This window comes from Anolis sagrei, chromosome 5 (assembly GCF_037176765.1).
Source record: "Anolis sagrei isolate rAnoSag1 chromosome 5, rAnoSag1.mat, whole genome shotgun sequence".
NCBI lineage: Eukaryota > Metazoa > Chordata > Lepidosauria > Squamata > Dactyloidae > Anolis > Anolis sagrei.
The window spans coordinates 196317737-196337555 of record NC_090025.1 but is presented as its reverse complement, the minus strand read 5'-3'; the positions used below and the strand labels follow the sequence as shown (position 1 = coordinate 196337555).

Genomic DNA, 19819 nt, shown 5'->3' with positions numbered 1-19819 from the left:
CTTTGATTCTATGATTCTATAGTGAGGTTCATCGTTTGCAGAAATATATCCAATTGTCTGGTGATTATGTGGAAAAGTGAAGAGTGGTAGTTCAAGAGCACATTCTAAGGATTATATCTGCGTTTGATTTAATAGAATATTCCCATCCAAACCCAAGTAACGAAGGTGGAGGCATTACTTTTCATTCAACCCTCGTACAAACATTAAAAGGGGATTAAATCTAAACAGTATTTTTTAAAAATTCCCAGTTGAAAATAATTAAAACCTATTGTCATGGCTCCATGCTATGGAATCCTGGGAGTTGTAGATTTGCAAAGCCAAAAAGAATGCTGGTGCCTACTACTACAACTCCCACGATTCCATAGCAAGGAACCATGGCAGTTCGAGTGCTATCAAACTGCATTCAATCTACATTCCTTGATGTGTTGTCAACGTGCCATGTTTTTGGTTTGGCGTTGTGTTGAATGAAAACAATATTGAAGGATTGCTCTCCTGTGACTTCTAAGATCATGTTTTGGTTTATGGTCAACTGAAAACAAACCAACCAATTCTCCTAGCAAGAATTGCTCCTTTGAGGCTGAGAGAGTGTGGCTCACGCAAGGCCACCACACTGCTTCATCTGGAGCCCGAAGTGGCAGAACATGCCAGCAAGTAGCATTAACCCTTCCTTCTCTGCACAGGTTGCAACTACGCCGGGAAGGAGTACCCCAATGGAGCTGAATTCCCACACCCCACGGACAAGTGTCGGAGGTGCCATTGCATTGTGAGTGACGTCTTCCTCCTCATCATTGTAGGTCCTCCTTCCAATAGGAAATGTCAGGCTGTTTTTTGCAGGGAGGGAAGAGCATGCAGATCTTTGCCACAACCCATGCACAAAACTCACAGACAGGAGTAGGAATGAACAGAAAAAACTTACATAGTCTTTGTAAGTAACACAAAATAAGGCATCTTCATCTTCAGTCAAATGAGAAAGCAAAACATAAACCTTGAGCAAACAGCTATTCCTTAGAGCAGCATAACGGTTTCTCTCCAACCTGCTCCTCAGAGCAGAGCCTTTGAGCATAGATCTCCTCAGAGAAAAAGTTCTCCAGAACTGTATTCTAAAAACCCATACAGTTATACCCTATCGGGTGTGGCCCAAGATTACTGGTTGACCTACATTACCAGCTGTACATAATAATTACCATCATAATTTCCCATTAGAGCAGCACAATGGCTTCTCTCCAACCTGCTCCTCAGAGTAGAGCCTTTGAGCATAGATCTCCTCAGAGGAAAAGTTCTCCAGAACTGTATTCTAAAAACCCATACAGTTATACCCTATCGGTATGGTCCAAGATTGCCGGTTGACTTACATTACCCACTGTACATAATAATTACCATCATAATTACCCTTTAGAGCAGCATAACGGCTTCTCTCCAACCTCCTCCTCAGAGCAGAGCCTTTGAGCATAGATCTCCATAGAGAAAAAGTTCTCCAGAACTGTATTCTAAAAACCCATACAGTTATACCCTATCGGTGTGGTCCAAGATTGCTGGTTGACCTACATTACCAGCTGTACATAATAATTACAATCATAATTACCCTTTAGAGCAGCATAACGGCTTCTCTCCAACCTGCTCCTCGGAGCAGAACCTTTGAGCATAGATCTCCTCAGAGGAAAAGTTCTCCAGAACTGTATTCTAAAAACCCATACAGTTATACCCTATCGGTATGGTCCAAGATTGCCGGTTGACTTACATTACCCACTGTACATAATAATTACCATCATAATTACCCTTTAGAGCAGCATAACGGCTTCTCTCCAACCTCCTCCTCAGAGCAGAGCCTTTGAGCATAGATCTTCTCAGAGAAAAAGTTCTCCAGAACTGTATTCTAAAAACCCATACAGTTATACCCTATCGGGTGTGGTCCAAGATTGCTGGTTGACCTACATTACCAGCTGTACATAATAATTAACATTATAATTACCCCTTAGAGCAGCATAACGGCTTCCCTTCTACCTGCTCCTCAGAGCAGAGCCTTTGAGCATAGATCTTCTCAGAGAAAAAGTTCTCCAGAACTGTATTCTAAAAACCCATACAGTTATACCCTATCGGGTGTGGTCCAAGATTGCTGGTTGACCTACATTACCAGCTGTACATAATAATTAACATTATAATTACCCCTTAGAGCAGCATAACGGCTTCCCTTCTACCTGCTCCTCAGAGCAGAGCCTTTGAGCATAGATCTTCTCAGAGAAAAAGTTCTCCAGAACTGTATTCTAAAAACCCATACAGTTATACCCTATCAGGTGTGGTCCAAGATTGCTGGTTGACCTACATTACCATCTGCACACAATAATTACCATCATAAGGCTTTTCTTCAACACACACACACGGTCCTGCTACAACTTACTGTAAAAGAGAGCAAAGGGGTTGGACTAAATGGCCTCTAGGTCAGTGTTTCTCAACCTTCCTAATGCCACAACCCCTTAATCCAGCTCCTCATGTTGTGGTGACCCCCAACCATAACATTATTTTCATTACTACTTCTTAACGGTAATTTTTCTCCTCTTGTGAATCGTCATGTAAATCTCTGATATGCAGGATGTATTTTCATTCACTGGGCCTAATTTGGCACAAATATCCAATATGCCCAGATCTGAATACTGGTGGGGTTGGGGGGGGGGGATTGATTTTGCCATTTGGGAGTTGTAGTTGCTGGGATTTATAGTTAACCTAAAATCAAAGATCATTCTAAACTCCACCAACAATGGAATTGAGCCAATCTTGGCACACAGAACTCCCATGACCAATATCCAGCGAGCACTGTGGACTCAAACAATGATGAATCTGGACCAAATTTGGCATGAATACTCAATATGCCCAAATGTGAACACTGGTGAGTTTGGGGAAAATAGACCTTGGGAGTTGTCATTGTGGGACTCATAGTTCACCTACAATCAAAGATTATTCTGAGCTCCACCAATGATAGAATTGAACCAATCTTGGCACACAGAACTCCCATGATCAACAGAAAATTCTGGAAGGGTTTGGTGGCCATTGATCTTGAGTTTTGGAGTTGTAGTTCACCTACATCCAGAGAGCACAGTGGACTCAAACAATGATGGATCTGGACCAAACTTGGCATGAATACTCAATATGCCCAAATCTGAACACTGGTGGAATTTGGGGAAAATAGATCTTGACATTTGGGAGTTGTAGTTGCTGAGATTTATAGTTTATCTACTATCAAAGAGCATTTAGAACCCAACCGATAGAATTGGGCCAAACTTCTCACACAAAACCCCCTTGACCAACAGAAAATACTGTGTTTTCTGAGGGTCTTTGGTGACCCCTCTGACACCCCTTTGCGTCCCCCTTCCTCTGAGGCTGAGACGCTTTGAGTTACCCAAAGTCAACCAGTTGGTCCCAAACCGAATAGTGATTGGAACACTAATCCCCAGAGCTGCTCCAACCCTTACCCCACACTGGAACCTTTACTTTTCTTGTCTGAGATGCAATAATTTCCAGGAAAGACTGACCTAGAAAGGAAAGGTGTAGGGGTCAGGCTGCATGACCTTTGGGGAACCCACTTTGCTTCCTTTTCTTTTTACAGAATGGCAATGTGCAATGCCTCACTCGACGATGCCTTCCGCTGCCCTGCGCAGAACCCTTCTCTGTGCCTGGAGAGTGCTGCCCCCGGTGTCCAGGTATGGAGCTGCAACATCCAGGTAGACCCTATAAAGGCCAGGTAGACCTATAGGGTATAAAAGGGGTCATAGAATCATAGAATCAAAGAGTTGGAAGAGACCTCCTGGGCCATCCAGTCCAACCCCATTCTGCCAAGAAGCAGGAATATTGCATTCAAATCACCCCTGACAGATGGCCATCCAGCCTCTGTTTCAAAGCTTCCAAAGAAGGAGACTCCACCACACTCCGGGCAGAGAGGTCCACTGCTGAACGGCTCTCACAGTCAGGAAGTTCTTCCTCATGTTCAGGTGGAATCTCCTCTCTTGTAGTTTGAAGCCATTGTTCCATTGCGTCCTAGTCTCCAAGGAAGCAGAAACCAAGCTTGCTCCCTCCTCCTCCCTGTGGCTTCCTCTCACATATTTATGCATGGCTATCATGTCTCCTCTCAGCCTTCTCTTCTTCAGGCTAAACATGCCCAGCTCTTTAAGCCGCTCCTCATAGGGCTTGTTCTCCAGACCCTTGATCATTTTAGTCGCTCTCCTCTGGACACATTCCAGCTTGTCAACATCTCTCTTGAATTGTGGTGCGCAGAATTGGACACAATATTCCAGATGTGGTCTAACCAAAGCAGAATAGAGCATGGGGAGCATGACTTCCCTGGATCTAGACACTATGCTCCTATTGATGCAGGCCAAAATCCCATTGCCTTTTTTTGCCGCCACATCACATTGTTGGCTCATGTTTAACTTGTTGTCCACGACGACTCCAAGATCTTTTTCACACGTACTGCTCTCGAGCCAGGCCTCGTCGTCCCCCATTCTGTCTCTTTGCATTTCGTGTTTCCTGCCAAAGTGGAGTATCTTGCATTTGTCCCTGTTGAACTTCATTTTGTTATTTTCGGCCAATCATCTCTCTAATCTGTCAAGATCCCTTTGAATCCTGCTCCTGTCCTCTGGAGTCTTGGCTCTCCCTCCCAATTTGGTGTCGTCTGCAAACTTGATGATCCTGCCTTCTAACAGAGTCAGGGTCAGCTGGATTCATTGTCCAAACAGCGGTGATGATGGAGGGTTTGTCCCCTAAATGGGATTATTTGGTGGGGAGTTATAAAGGGAAAAAAGGGACGGGGACGCACACCTGGACAGGTAGTAAGGCGTCTCCTTTCTTATTTCTGTCTCCACAGCCCCACCAGCCACCTGTCTCTACCTGGGCCTCTCCTATCAGCACATGGAGCGTTTCTACGATCCGTTGGAGAAATGCCGGGATTGCATCTGCACCAATGGGACCATCACCTGCCAACGCCAACCCTGCGCGCCAGTCCAGTGCTCCCACCCGCTGCGGCACGATTGCTGCCTCTCCTGCGATGGTGACTGGTTTTGTTCATTATTTATTTATTATTTATTTATTTATTTCTCATACTTCTACCCCGCCCTTCTCAACCCCCGAGGGGGGACTCAGGGCAGCTTACAAAAGGCATAATTCGATGCCAGCACAACAACAAGGTAAAAAAATAAAATATATATAAACAGTAGTTAAAACAATTAAAAACAATCCATTATACATCACATTCCCTTAAAAAACCCATCTAATGCTCAACGTTTGCCAGCTCAGAGTCTGTGAATTCAGTTCTAGTCGTCGCTTGTCCTTTGTCTATCTGCCAGATTCCCCGAAAGCCTGGTCCCAAATCCATGTTTTTAATTTCCTTCTAAAAGAGAGGAGGGATGTCGATGTCCTAATTTCCCCGGGGAGTGAATTCCACAAGTGAGGGGCCACCACCAAGAAGGCCCTGCTCCTTGTCCCCACCAATCTCACTTGTGATAGAGGTGGGGCCGAGAGCAGGGCCTCCCCAGAAGATCTTAAACTCCGAGGTGGGACGTAGAAGGAGATACATTCGGACAGATACGCCGGGCCGGCACCGTATAGGGTTTTGTAGGTCAAAACCAGCACTTTGAATTGTGCTCGGAATTGGATTGGCGGCCAGTGGAACTGACATAACAGGGGGGTGGTGTGCTCCCTGTATGACGCTCCGGTGAGTAATCTGGCTGCCGCCCGCTGGACTAAGTTTCCAAACAGTCTTCAAAGGCAACCCCATGTAGAGTGCGTTGCAGTAATCTATTCGGGTTGTAACCAGAGTGTGGACCACTTTGGCCAGATCAGACTTCCCAAGGTACGGGCGCATCTGTGGATGCTGTGATTTGTAGTCCAAATTTTCTCCCCAAGCTTTCAAGTAGTACTGGCCATGGATTCTGGGAAATGGATCCCCAAAATGAGCTTTCAAGAATGAACTTAATATAAAAATGCAAAAAGTATAGATGGAAAAGTTAAAAAAAATTATATGCTGCTTTCCTGACAAATGGGAAGTTATTTTTTTTAAACTGAGGGATGGATATGTAGATAGATAGATAGATAGATAGATAGATAGATAGAATCATAGAATCCTAGAATCAAAGAGTTGGAGGAGACCTCCTGGGCCATCATCCAGTCCACCCCCATTCTGCCAAGAAGCAGGAACATTGCATTCAAATCACCCCTGACAGATGGCCATCCAGCCTCTGTTTAAAAGCCTCCAAAGAAGGAGCCTCCATCACACTCTGGGGCAGAGAGTTCCACTGCTGAACGGCTCTCAAGAGTCAGAAAGTTCTTCCTCGTGTTCAGATGGAATCTCCTCTCTTGTAGTTTGAAGCCATTGTTCCATTGCGTCCTAGTCTCCAAGGAAGCAGAAAACAAGCTTGCTCCCTCCTCCTCCCTGTGGCTTCCTCTCACATATTTATACATGGCTCTCATATCTCCTCTCAGCCTTCTCTTCTTCAGGCTAAACATGCCCAGCTCCTTAAGCCGCTCCTCATGGGGCTTGTTCTCCAGACCCTTGATCATTTTAGTCGCCCTCCTCTGGACACAGTATTCCAGCTTAGAGTCAATATCTCTCTTGAATTGTGGTGCCCAGAATTGGACACAATATTCCAGGTGTGGTCTAACCAAACCTGGAATGTTGTGTCCAATTCTGGGCACCACCAGATAGATAGAGAGAGAGATATACATCTTCCTGAGCTTTGCAGTGTGTTGTTACATGTTCCCTATAGTTTCAGTTACATATGTAGTCATGTGCATATGTATTCAGGTTTCCAACAGAAGGAACATTCAAGTTCCCAAAAGATCAAACTGAGCTGCAATTATACTCATGCGTTCCCTATGGGGTGGCCCCAAACCTTCTCAACTGAGCCATGGGGCATTTTCTTTGTGTTTCCCTCCTCCAGGTTGCCTTTACCAGGGCAAGGAGCTCCCCAACGGAGAGCAGTTTGCAGACCCCAAAGACCCCTGCGGCACCTGTTCCTGCTGGGAAGGCAGCATCACCTGCAAGGCCACCCCCTGCCCGCCCGCCGAGTGCCCCTTCCCCACTTCAGGGCATTGCTGCAAGCTTTGCGAAGGTAAGTTGCATGGGCTTTGGGCTGCATCTACGCGAGGTGTAACGATAGCAGGAGGGTAGCAGAGAAGATAGGAGCCCTCAGTGGCGCAGTGGTTTCAACTCCTGTGCCGGAAGGACTGAAGGTTCGCAGGTTCGAATCCGGGGAGAGGTGGATGAGCTCCCTCTATCAGCTCCAGCTCTTCATGCGGGGACATGAGAGAAGCAAAAAAAAGCCAATGAGATTTTGGCCTGCATCAAGAGGAGCATAGTGTCTAGATCTAAGGAAGTAATGCTACCCCTCTATTCTGCTTTGGTTAGACCACATCTGGAATATTGTGTCCAATTCTGGGCACCACAATTCAAGAGAGATATTGACAAGCTGGAATGTGTCCAGAAGAGGGCGACTAAAATGATCAAGGGTCTGGAGAACAAGCCCTATGAGGAGCGGCTTAAAGAGCTGGGCATATTTAGCCTGAAGAAGAGAAGGCTTAGAGGAGATATGATAGCCATGTATAAATATGTGAGAGGAAGCCACAGGGAGGAGGAGGGAGCAAGCTTGTTCTCTGCTTCCCTGGAGACTGGGACGCGGAACAATGGCTTCAAACTACAAGAGAGGAGATTCCACCTGAACATGAGGAAGAACTTCCTGACTGTGAGAGCCGTTCAGCAGTGGAACTCTCTGCCCCGGAGTGTGGTGGAGGCTCCTTCTTTGGAAGCTTTTAAGCAGAGGCTGGATGGCCATCTGTCAGGGGTGATTTGAATGCAATATTCCTGCTTCTTGGCAGAATGGGGTTGGACTGGATGATGGCCCAGGAGGTCTCTCCCAACTCTTTGATTCTATGATTCTATGATTCTGTGAAGCTTCCCACAAGGATGATAAAAACATCAAATCATCCAGGCGTCCCCTGGGCAACGTCCTTGCAGACGGCCAATTCTCTCACACCAGAAGCGACTTGCTCCTGACATGACAAAAAAAAAAGCAGAGAAGATTATAAAAAAATTGAATTTTACCAGATGGGGAAATATAGATAAAAGAAACCCAACACTGCTCAGCCAAAATATATACACCACTACAGACTGTTGTTGTGCATTCGTTCAGTCGTCTCCGACTCTTCGTGACCTCATGGACCAGCCCACGCCAGAGCTCCCTGTCGGCCGTCACCACCCCCAGCTCCTTCAAGGTCAGTCCAGTCACTTCAAGGATGCCATCCATCCACCTTGCCCTTGGTCGGCCCCTCTTCCTTTTCCCTTCCACTTTCCCCAGCATAATTGTCTTCTCCAGGCTTTCCTGTCTCCTCATGATGTGGCCAAAGGACTTCCACTTTCATAGAATCATAGAATCAAAGAGTTGGAAGAGACCTCATGGGCCATCCAGTCCAACCTATTCTGCCAAGAAGCAGGAATATTGCATTCAAATCACCCCTGACAAATGGCCATCCAGCCTCTGCTTAAAAGCTTCCAAAGAAGGAGCCTCCACCACACTCCGGGGCAGAGAGTTCCACTGCTGAACGGCTCTCACAGTCAGGAAGTTCTTCCTAATGTTCAGATGGAATCTCCTCTCTTGTAGTTTGAAGCCATTGTTCCGCGTCCTAGTCTCCAAGGAAGCAGAAAACAAGCTTGCTCCCTCCTCCTCCCTGTGGCTTCCTCTCACATAGTTATACATGTGAGACTTTCCCTCTCGTCTCCTTCCCTCCAGTGAGCAGTCGGGCTTTCTTTCCTGGAGGATGGACTGGTTGGATCTTCTCGCAGTCCAAGGCACTCTCAGAACTTTCCTCCAACACCACAGCTCAAAAGCATCGATCTTCCTTGGCTCAGCCTTCCCTAAGGTCCAGCTCTCACATCCGTAGGTGACTAGAGGGAATGCCATGGCTTTGACTAGGCAATGGATCTTGGTTGCCAGTCTGATGTCTCTACTCTTTACTATTTGATCGAGACTGGACATTGCTCTCCTCCCAAGAAGGAAGCGTCTTCTGATTTCCTGGCCACAGTCTGCATCTGCACCATTACAGACTAGCTCACCAAAATATAGAGGGAGTATGGTTGTTGAACTAACTGAATATTTAGAAGTTAGAAACTGGAAACCACTGGAACTGAGAGACTTGAAATGATTCTTCAAAAGATTTCTACTGCCACCATATTAATAACGTTGAGCATTAGATTGGTTTTATTGATTGTGATGTATAATTGATTGTTTTAATTGTTTTATAATTGCTGTTTATATATGTTTTATCTTTTTGTTTGTGTTGGCATCGAATTGTGCCTTTTGTAAGCCGCCCTGAGTCCCCCCTCGGAGGTTGAGAAGAGCAGGGTAGAAATGCGCGAAATAAATAAATAAATAAATAAACAGGCTGAGGTATTATCAAGAAGTTGTTCAGTACCACACTCTGTGTCACTATAGTTTTCTTAGAGGCTGCTGAAAACTGACTTGAATACTGCTTTGACCACAAAGGTATTCACACTGAGGCTGGTAAAAGCTGATAAAAATAACAAGAACATTTATTGAACAGGCTTGAATTATTCAGGTACAAATGCTTAATGGTTTCAGTAGAATATTGGCATAAAAAGCTTGTGGTTGCGTTTGAGTAAAGATCTTAAAAAGTCCTGGGTTACAAGTCTTAAAAGTTACAACACAGAAAATTACTTCAGGAAATGAATCTCTTAAAGGAACTCCCAAAAATCCCCCTTAGGAAACTAGCCAAAAACCCTGAACTAGCCTTCCTTAGGAAATGAACAGACCACTAACGGGGTGATGTTCCACACAGTATTCTAGCTATATTTTCTATAGCTATTCCGAATACTACACAAAAAACTGACCCAAACTTCTACAAAACCCAAACTACTCTTGCTAACATCCAAACTCCCAACTGGCAAACTTGGTCCTCAAACCTCAATTTTTTTCTTTAGACCACTTAGGCTCTGCCCCCATCTTCCTAACCAATCCTAGCCTTCTGATTTTCCCTCCTAGACTAGAACATGCCCCCCCCCCCCCTTTAAGGCAAACCTAACCTAAGATGGCATCTCCCTGTCTCCCTTCTCTAAAATGGATGCCGTGGCTTTGCCAGGCCCACTTCCCTAGGCCTAAGCTAGCCTGCTAAGGCAAGGGATTCATTACACCAAGCCATGCTGCCCCCCCCCCCCCCCCAAGCAGGGTTTGTTTATTTATTTATTTACTTACTTACTGTATTTGTATACCGCCTTTCTCAGCCAATTGGCAACTCAAGGCGGTTTCCAACAAAACAGTATACATAGTATCAAATACAATATAACCATATAAGCATTATACTTACATAAGACAACAACAATAAACAACATCATTGGCCTCTCCTTATTGTCAAGCATTGTCCAATTCCATTGTCAGTCGTCCATTTCCTATGTCAATTACCTGTATCCGCTACTCTGTTTGTGAACGCTTGCTCAAACAGCCATGTTTTGACTTGTTTCCGAAACGTTAAGAGGGAGGAGGCAGATCTAATCTCTCTAGGGAGAGTGTTCCATAGCCGGGGGGGGGGGGGGGGGGCACCACTGAGAAGGCCCTGTCTCTCATCCCCGCCAAACGTACCGGTGACAAAGGCGGGGCCGAGAGCAGGGCCCCCTCGGACGATCTCAAGGTCCTAGATGGTTCATAAGAGGAGATACATTCGGACAGGTAAGTTGGGCCAGAACCGTTTAGGACTTTATAGGCTAGTACCAGCACTTTGAATTGTGCCTGGTAGCAAACTGGCAGCCAGTGGAGCTGGCGCAACAAGAGGGTTGTATGCTCCCTGAGAGCCGTTCCAGTTAACCATCTGGCTGCTGTCCACTGGACCAGTTGAAGCTTCCGGACAGTCTTCAAAGACAACCCCATGTAGAGAGCATTGCAGTAGTCTATACGGGATGTAACAAGAGTGTGGACTACCGTGGCCAAGTCAGACTTCCCAAGGTATGGGCGCAGCTGGCGCACAAGCTTTAATTGGGTTTGCTGTTTCCTTCCACTGAGGCTAAGAGAGTGTGACTTGCCCATGATCCCTCGATGGATTTCCTTAGCCAAACAAGGATTCGCAACCCAGGCCTCCCAATGTCCTAGTCAAACCCTCAAACCACTGCAGTTCATGAAAACGTTTCCATGCCCTCCTTCTCCAGGTTGTGAATACCTTTCGGAGCCTTACCTGAATGGCCAGGAATTCCCAGACCCGCAAGACACCTGTGGAATCTGCACCTGCCTTGATGGGTTTGTCACCTGCGCCAAGAAGCCCTGCTACCAAGCAGGTTGCAGCCACCCTCTCCGAATGCCTGGCCAGTGCTGCCCTGTCTGCCAAGGTGAGCCCCGAGTGCAAAACGCTGGCCTTTACGGTCCAGAACAATGCTGAGTTGGGGGAATACGAGTGTCACACTCTATCTTCACTGTCAGAAATCCTACCGACTGTGCCAAAGATGTCATGAGTACTTTTTAAACACTATTATTATTATTATTATTATTATTATTATTATTATTATCTTTATTTGTACCCCGCTAGCATCTTCCGAAGGACTCAATGCGGCTTACAAAGGCCAAGGCCTTTGGGTTCTTTTATTCATTTCCAATGAGACAGGTTACATCAGGCACTTTCCTCCTTAATGTAAGGAACCATTGTGTTGCCTTAAAGAATAAGTTTTTGACTGTGTAAACATGTTGTTTTCAACCAAGAGTTAATCATAGAATCATAGAATCAAAGAGTTGGAAGAGACCTCCTGGGCCATCCAGTCCAACCCCATTCTGCCAAGAAGCAGGAATATTGCATTCAAATCACCCCTGACAGATGGCCATCCAGCCTCTGCTTAAAAGCTTCCAAAGAAGGAGCCTCCACCACACTCCGGGGCAGAGAGTTCCGCTGCTGAACGGCTCTCACAGTCAGGAAGTTCTTCCTAATGTTCAGATGGAATCTCCTCTCTTGTAGTTTGAAGCCATTGTTCCGCGTCCTAGTCTCCAAGGAAGCAGAAAACAAGCTTGCTCCCTCCTCCTCCCTGTGGCTTCCTCTCACATATTTATACATGGCTCTCATCATGTCTCCTCTCAGCCTTCTCTTCTTCAGGCTAAACATGCCCAGTTCCCTAAGCCGCTCCTCATAGGGCTTGTTCTCCAGACCCTTGATCATTTGAGTCGCCCTCCTTTGGACACATTCCAGCTTGTCAATATCTCTCTTGAATTGTGGTGCCCAGAATTGGACACAATATTCCAGATGTGGTCTAACCAAAGTGGAATAGAGGGGTAGCATTACTTCCTTAGATCTAGACACTATGCTCCTATTGATGCAGGCCAAAATCCCATTGGCTTTTTTTGCCGCCGTATCACATTCCTGGCTCATGTTTAACTTGTTGTCCACGAGGACTCCAAGATCTTTTTCACACGTACTGCTCTCGAGCCAGGCGTCACCAATTCTGTAATCCTCGTCTCTGGTCGTGTCAGCAGTTCATGATTTCTTCACCTCCTTTTGTAGTTTTCTAGGCTTCAATATTCTTAGAATGGTGTCTTCAGTCTTGGCCAGACTCCAGTCATACGCCTTTCATACAATGTCATTCAAACCACTCATCACACGAGGGCCCATCTACACTGACCACCAGCCAGGCTTAAGCACAGTTGGCAAATCACCAGCAATGATAAGATCTACCAACAGAAAGGTTGCCAGTTTGAAGCACTGGGTCATCGTGAGCTGCCAACTGTCAGCCCAGCTTGCTGTTTACCTTAGCCAGTGGTTCTCAACCTTCCTAATGTCACGACCCCTTAATACACTTCCTCATATTATGGTGACCCCTAACTAAAAAATTATTTCTGTTGCTACTTCATAACTGTCATTTTGCTGCTGTTGTGAATTGTCATGTAAATATCTGGACCAAACTTGGCACGAATGGAATTGAATCAAACTTCCCACACAGAACCTCCATGACCAACAGAAAATACTGTGTTTTCTGATGGTCTTTGACAACCCCTCTGACACCCCCTCACGACCCCTCCAAGGGTCCCGATCCCCAAGTTGAGAAACACTGACCTAAGCAGTTCGAAAACAGCTTAGAGTTGTAAGTAGAGGAACTAGTTACCGCTAAAACAAGCAGGGGAGGTATTTTATTAAACCATAAAGAGAAAAGATCAGAAGTCCTGATGGCTCTAGAGGATGGAGCGACAGCACCCCCCTGTGGCTGGATTCGAGTACAACCTTCTAAGGCGCCAAAAAGCTGAATGTTGACGTTGACACAACATACCTCCTTTCTGTTCTGTCTGTCTCTGTCCTGTCTAGCCAAAAGGGCATTGAATATTTGCCGTGTATGTGTTCTGTGATCCGCCCTGAGTCCGCCTCGGGAGATAGGACAGAATATAAATAAAGTGTTGTTATCATTATTATTTGATGCTGTTTCAGACCAGTGTTAGAAAAATGTATAGTTTTTTAGAGGAAATCCTGGAACCTCATGATTGCACAAACCACAAAGTACCAACATGTGCCTTTGTGGGAATTTTTTGTCTGGCTGCCAGAGTTTGATGCTAGCTTCGAACTGCTTTAAATAGTCCATGTAGATGAAGCTGAGACAGGAAGGAACATCAGCAGTTCAAAATACGCAGATGACACCAAGCCCATAAAATTCGATTATTTAGGAATGTGCTGATGTTCTATGGCCATCCAAATTCTACTGCATGAGATGAGTGATTCATTCTAATTCCTTACCATATTCCTTTCCCCAAACAGGTTGCTCCTACAATGGCCTCACTGTTGCCAATGGGCAGACCTTTGCTGACCCTGGAGACCCTCTCTGCTCCCAATGCACTTGTCGGGTGAGTGGCTTAGCCCTGGACTTTCCAACAAGGAACCAAGCAAAATTCAAAACATGGGCCTGGAAACTGGGGTCTTCCCCTTTCTGGGGTTCCTCTGGACCCTAAAATGTTGTGAGACTGCAGAATTTCTCCAAAGTCATAGATAGTGTCTTCCTGCCTGGAAGAAGGGGTTAGACTGGATGACCTTTAGGGTCCCTTCCAACTCTAGGATTCTGTGCCCACTCTTGCCTCCTTGTCCTCCACCCAGCTGAAGGTTTCTAACAGCTTTGTCATATTGCCCAGGGTGCGTACAATAAATAGATTTGGTGACATGGTGCAAAGAACAACCCAATAAACTCTCTTATAGTGCTGAGGCTTATTAAAAACTAGCCGCCCCCTGCCACACGTTGCTGTGGCCCACTCTGGTGGTCATGGGGGTTCTGTGTGGGAGGTTTGGCCCAATTCTATCGTTGGTGGGGTTCAGAATGCTCTTTCTGATAGGTGAACTATAAATCCCAGCAACTACAACTCCCAAATGTCAAGGTGTATTTCCCCCAAACTCCATTTGTGTGCGTATTTGGGCATATGGAATATTCGTGCCAAGTGTGGTCCAGATCCATCACTGTTTGAGTCCAAAGTGCTGTCTGGATGTTGGTGAACTACAACTCCCAAACTCAAGGTCAATGCCCACCAAACCCTTCTAGTGTTTTCTGTTGATCATGGGAGTTCTGTGTCCCAAGACTGGTTCAATTCCATCATTGGTGAAGTTCAGAATGCTCTTTGATTCTGTCCCTGGTCAAAAAATGGTTGGGAACCAGTCATAGAGGATGGAGCGACAGCACCCCCCTGTGGCCAGAGTTGACCATAACCTCCAGGACGCTGAAGTTGGAAAAATGCCGAGACACATACCTTTATCTCTCTGTCTTGTATGTCCAACAGCATTGCATGTTTGCAATGTGTTCATGTTTGCCATGTATAGGTTCTGTGCTCCATCTAAACGTCCCCAGCTCTTTTAGCTGCTACTCAAAGGAATTCATAGCTTCCAGACTATCTTGGGGACCCTTCTCTAGATACTTTCCATTTTATCCATCTCCTTCTTGAATTGTAGCACCCAGAACTAGATACAGATGAAAGCAGAATAGAGTAGAGCTATAACTTCCCTCAATCTAGGTATCCTGCTGATGCAGCCAGGAATTGCATTGGCCTTTTTAGCTGCCATATCACACTGCTGGCTCATATTAAGCTTGTGGTCCCCTAAGGCTTGTAGATCCCATGGGAAGACTATTTCCAGACTGGTAATTATTGTTCTCCCCTTCCCTGCAGGCTGGCTCCGTTCAGTGCCTCAGGAAGCTCTGCCCTCCAGCTCCCTGTGCCCACCCTGTGCAGGGTCCATGCGCCTGTCCTCTCTGCCAAGGTGAGTCAACCCAGGACAAAAAAAACCCTATAAATCAGGCATGGGCAAACTTTGGCCCTCCGGGTGCTTTGAACTTCAACTCACAGAATCATAGAATCCAAGAGTTGGAAGAGACCTCATGGGCCATCCAGTCCAACTCCATTCTGCCAAGAAGCAGGAATATTGCATTCAAAGCACCCCTGACAGATGGCCATCCAGCCTCTGCTTAAAAGCTTCAAAAGAAGGAGCCTCCACCACACTCCGGGGCAGAGAGTTCCACTGCTGAACGGCTCTCACAGTCAGAAAGTTCTTCCTCATGTTCAGGTGGAATCTTCTCTCTTGTAGTTTGAAGCGAATGTTCCTTGTCCTAATCTCCATGGAAACAGCAAACAAGCTTGCTCCCTCCTCCTCCCTGTGGCTTCCTCTCATATATTTATGCATGGCTATCGTGTCTCCTCTCAGCCTTCTCTTCTTCAGGCTAAACATGCCCAGCTCCTTAAGCCGCTCCTCATAGGGCTTGTTCTCCAGACCCTTGATCATTTTAGTCGCCCTCCTCTGGACACATTCCAGCTTGTCAATATCTCTCTTGAGTTGTGGTGCCCAGAATTGGACACAATATTCCAGGTGTGGTCTAACCAAAGCAGAATAGAGCATGGGAAGCATGACTTAGAATCATAGAATCAAAGAGTTGGAAGAGACCTCATGGGCCATCCAGTCCAACCCCCTGCCAAGAAGCAGGAATATTACATAGATTTCCCTAGATCTAGACACTATGCTCCTATTGATGCAGGCCAAAATCCCATTGGCTTTTTTTGCCGCCACATCACATTCCTGGCTCATGTTCATCTTCCTGTCCACGAGGACTCCAAGATCTTTTTCACACGTCCTGCTCTTGAGCCAGGCCTCATCATCCCCCATTCTGTCTCTTTGCATTTCATTTTTTCTGCTCCCACAATTCCTAACAGCTTGTTAGTCCACAAGTGACTTAAAGAATATCCGCATAATGATGATATGGATTTGGTTCCACTGGAATGGGTGAAGGGATAATGTCCTTCAAGAACAGCCTTAATACCACGTTGAAAGTAAATGAAAAAAATGCTTTACTTCAGCAAACACAAGAGAACAGCACATGCAGTTGAAAAATGCAAAAAAAAGCAAGGGAATCTTAATGCAGACACAAAACTCAAGTCTCTGATAAAGTCCAAAAGAAACAGCAGTCTTACATCAGACAACAGGCAATGATCACTAAATCCTTAGAAGCAGACTCGAAGGAGGTACAACTGGAGTGAAGGCATAAGCATCAGGGTCGTTTGTTACCAGAGAAAGGTGACTACTCCTACTTCTGATTTATATCCCTGAATTCCCCACACAAGAGGTGCTAGGGCGGTTTCCAATTAGTTTGGCATTTCTAGCAGCAATTGTAGCTGTTTCCTTTCGCCTTTCCAGAAATGTGGGCACTTGCAAATCCTCATCCTCTTATTCTAACTCTAAATCCCCTTCTGGTTCCTGAACACTTTCCTGCTCCCCTTCTTCTTCTGAAGATGAGGAATCCCTAACCCTAACCCTGCCACCGCAGATACCTGGGCCTCCAGGTTCAATGCTGAGTCCAGGAGGACCCCCAAACTGCGGACCTGCCTTTTCAGGGGAAGTGTGACCCCTTCCATCCAGCACAGGATGGGTCTCTATTCCCTGATCTGCCTTGCGACTGATCAGGAGTGCCTCTGTCTTGTCTGGATTAAGTTTCAATTCATTTGCCCTCATCCAGTCCATTACTGGTGACAGGCACTGGTTTAAGGGCAGGTACTGTTGGGGCTTGTTGCTGTTCCCTCTTACTAATTAGCCCAAAAACCTTCAGAGTTTGTTTTTATTCAATCAAATGCTGAAGGCAGGAGATCATTGTAACAAGTTTAATTGAGCAAGTCACCTTGCTGGGTGTGAAGTGCCACTCACACAACTCAGAGCAGCTTAGTTTTATAGACCAAATTTTAAACATTATTCTCTAAATTTTGCCTCATCTTTTCTCTTCCTTTGGCATTTCTCTTATCAGTATTGCCCCAGCAGTTAGAATCATAGAATTAAAGAGTTGGAAGAGACCTCATGGGCCATCCAGTCCAACCCCCTTCTGCCAAGTAGCAGGAATATTGCATTCAAATCACCCCTGACAGATGGCCATCCAGCCTCTGCTTAAAAGCTTCCAAAGAAGGAGCCTCCACCACACTCCCTCCGGGGCAGAGAGTTCCACTTCTGAACGGCTCTCACGGTCAGGAAGTTCTTCCTCTTGTTCAGATGGAATCTCCTCTCTTGTAGTTTGAAGCCATTGTTCCTTTGCATCCTAGTCTCCAAGGAAGCAGAAAACAAGCTTGCTCCCTCCTCCTCCCTGTGGCTTCCTCTCACATATTTATACATGGCTATCATATCCCCTCTCATCCTTCTCTTCTTCAGGCTAAACATGCCCAGCTCCTTAAGCCGCTCCTCATAGGGCTTGTTCTCCAGACCCTTGATCATTTTAGTCGTCCTCCTCTGGACACATTCCAGCTTGTCAATATCTCTCTTGAATTGTGGTGCCCAGAATTGGACACAATATTCCAGATGTGGTCTAACCAAAGCGGAATAGAGGAGTAGCATGACTTCCCTAGATCTAGACACTATGCTCCTATTGATGCAGGCCAACATCCCATTGGCTTTTTTTGCCACCACATCACATTGTTGGCTCATGTTTAACTTGTTGTCCACGAGTACTCCAAGATCTTTTTCACATGTACTGCTCTCAATCCAGGCACACCCCATTCTATATCTTTGCATTTTGTTTTTCCTGCCAAAGTGGAGTATCTTGCATATTGAGTCGCCCTTGGGCTGAGAATTGCGGTATATAAGCAAAGTAAATGAATAAATAATAATAAAATTTTCTCCTTTCACCTGCAAGTTGTTAGGTTGATCTTTTCCCTGGGCTTGAACTCTCCTCCTTTTGGTTCACCACCCCTTCTGCTCCCCAGTGCATGCAAGACTTTGCCTGAACTTTATTTCGGCTGGTAGATATCCAGCTCCCCCTCTCTTTCTCTCTCCAACTCTCTGTTATCTTCTCTGGTGCCTTAGCCTTAGTTCCATTTTGCCTTAACTGGTAATTTTTCACTCTAGTGTCCCTTCAGTACAACACTGGAGCCCCCGGTGGCACAGTGGGTTAAACCCCTGTGCCGGCAGGACTGAAGATCGACAGGTTGCAGGTTCGAATCCGGGGAGAGGCAGATGAGCTCCCTCTATCAGCTCCAGCTCCTCATGCGGGGACATGAGAGAAGCCTTCCACAAGGATGATAAATACATCAATTCATCCGGGCATCCCCTGGGCAATGTCCTTGCAGACGGCCAATTCTCTCACACCAGAAGCGACTTGCAGTTTCTCAGGTTGCTCTTGACAGCATTGGATTCTGTGTTGTGACATGGCAGCTTGTGTTTTGATACCATCTGGGACCAAGGTTGGGAAAGGTTTGCATGCCTTTCCCATTAACCCTAACCAGCCAAAGGCTAGCCATTTTTCTTCATTTCTGACAGTACTGTTTACCTTTTTTCCCAGGGTGCAGTTTCCAGGGGAACAAATATGGAGACGGAGAGACCTTTGCTTCCCCCAGCAAACCCTGCGAGGATTGCCGTTGCCTGGTGAGCTCCTAGTGCAGGATATTGGAGGGGGGGGGGGGAGGGAGCAAGGATATTTTCCTCTTCTGTCATATATAATTTTCAAACTTTAAAATGCATTAAAATGTTCTTTTATTCTGTTCACGATGAGACAGTGTATTAGGCATTTTACAGAGAAAGAAGGTAGACACTCAGACTCTATAGCATTGAGTACACAAATGTTATGAACCCAAAGAGGTTCCTGTTCTTTTGTGCAGAGTGTTCAAGGAATAGTAAGGCAGTTTAGACCAATGAGACACTTTAGAGACCAAATTTGGTTTTGACACTATTCATGTGACATTTATTGAAATACAATCATTACAGAATCATATCAGAATTATATTATTATTATTATTGTTATTATAACTTTATTTGTACCCCGCTAGCATCTCCAAAAGGATTCGATGCGGCTTACAACAGGCCGGAGCCCAACACAATACAACAACACAATACAACAATACAATACATAGCAAATAAAACAGTTGAAGCAGAAAAACAATAGCGGTAACAATACAACAGAACATTATTAAAAACTGAGCCGGCCGTAGTAGGGTACAGGATTAAAAGTGCTGAAAGTGTTGGAGGGATATGGGATTAAAAAATATATAAGTGCAGTGTGCGTTGAGGGTGATCTTGACTCTGCTAAAGTGCTTCTGGGCTTGATAGTGGGGTTCCTAATCTGAGAAGGCACGTTGGAACAGCCAGGTTTTCAGGTTCTTTCTGAACACCGCCAAAGTAGGGGCCTGTCTAAGATCTTTCAGGAGGGCATTCCAGAGGCGGGGGGCCACCACAGAGAAGGCCCTGTCCCGCGTCCCCACCAAACGCGCCTGCGAGGCGGGCGGGATCACGAGCAGGGCCTCTCCTGATGACCGGAGTGAACGTGTGGGTTCGTAGACTGTGATGCGGTCTCGCAGGTAGGGTGGTCCCAAAC

At 45.9% G+C, this 19819-nt stretch overlaps 1 protein-coding gene across 1 annotated transcript in view; it reads left to right on the top strand.

The window, feature by feature from the left end:
• The window catches only part of KCP (kielin cysteine rich BMP regulator), a 141640-nt gene that overhangs the window by 66645 nt on the left and 55176 nt on the right, over positions 1–19819 (top strand). The window contains exons 23-30 of the mRNA XM_067469392.1: positions 681–763; positions 3599–3692; positions 4853–5035; positions 6924–7094; positions 11192–11368; positions 13765–13850; positions 15153–15243; positions 18791–18873. Of these exons, the coding sequence (XP_067325493.1) occupies positions 681–763; positions 3599–3692; positions 4853–5035; positions 6924–7094; positions 11192–11368; positions 13765–13850; positions 15153–15243; positions 18791–18873 (968 nt within the window). The remainder of the gene's footprint in view (positions 1–680; positions 764–3598; positions 3693–4852; positions 5036–6923; positions 7095–11191; positions 11369–13764; positions 13851–15152; positions 15244–18790; positions 18874–19819) is intronic.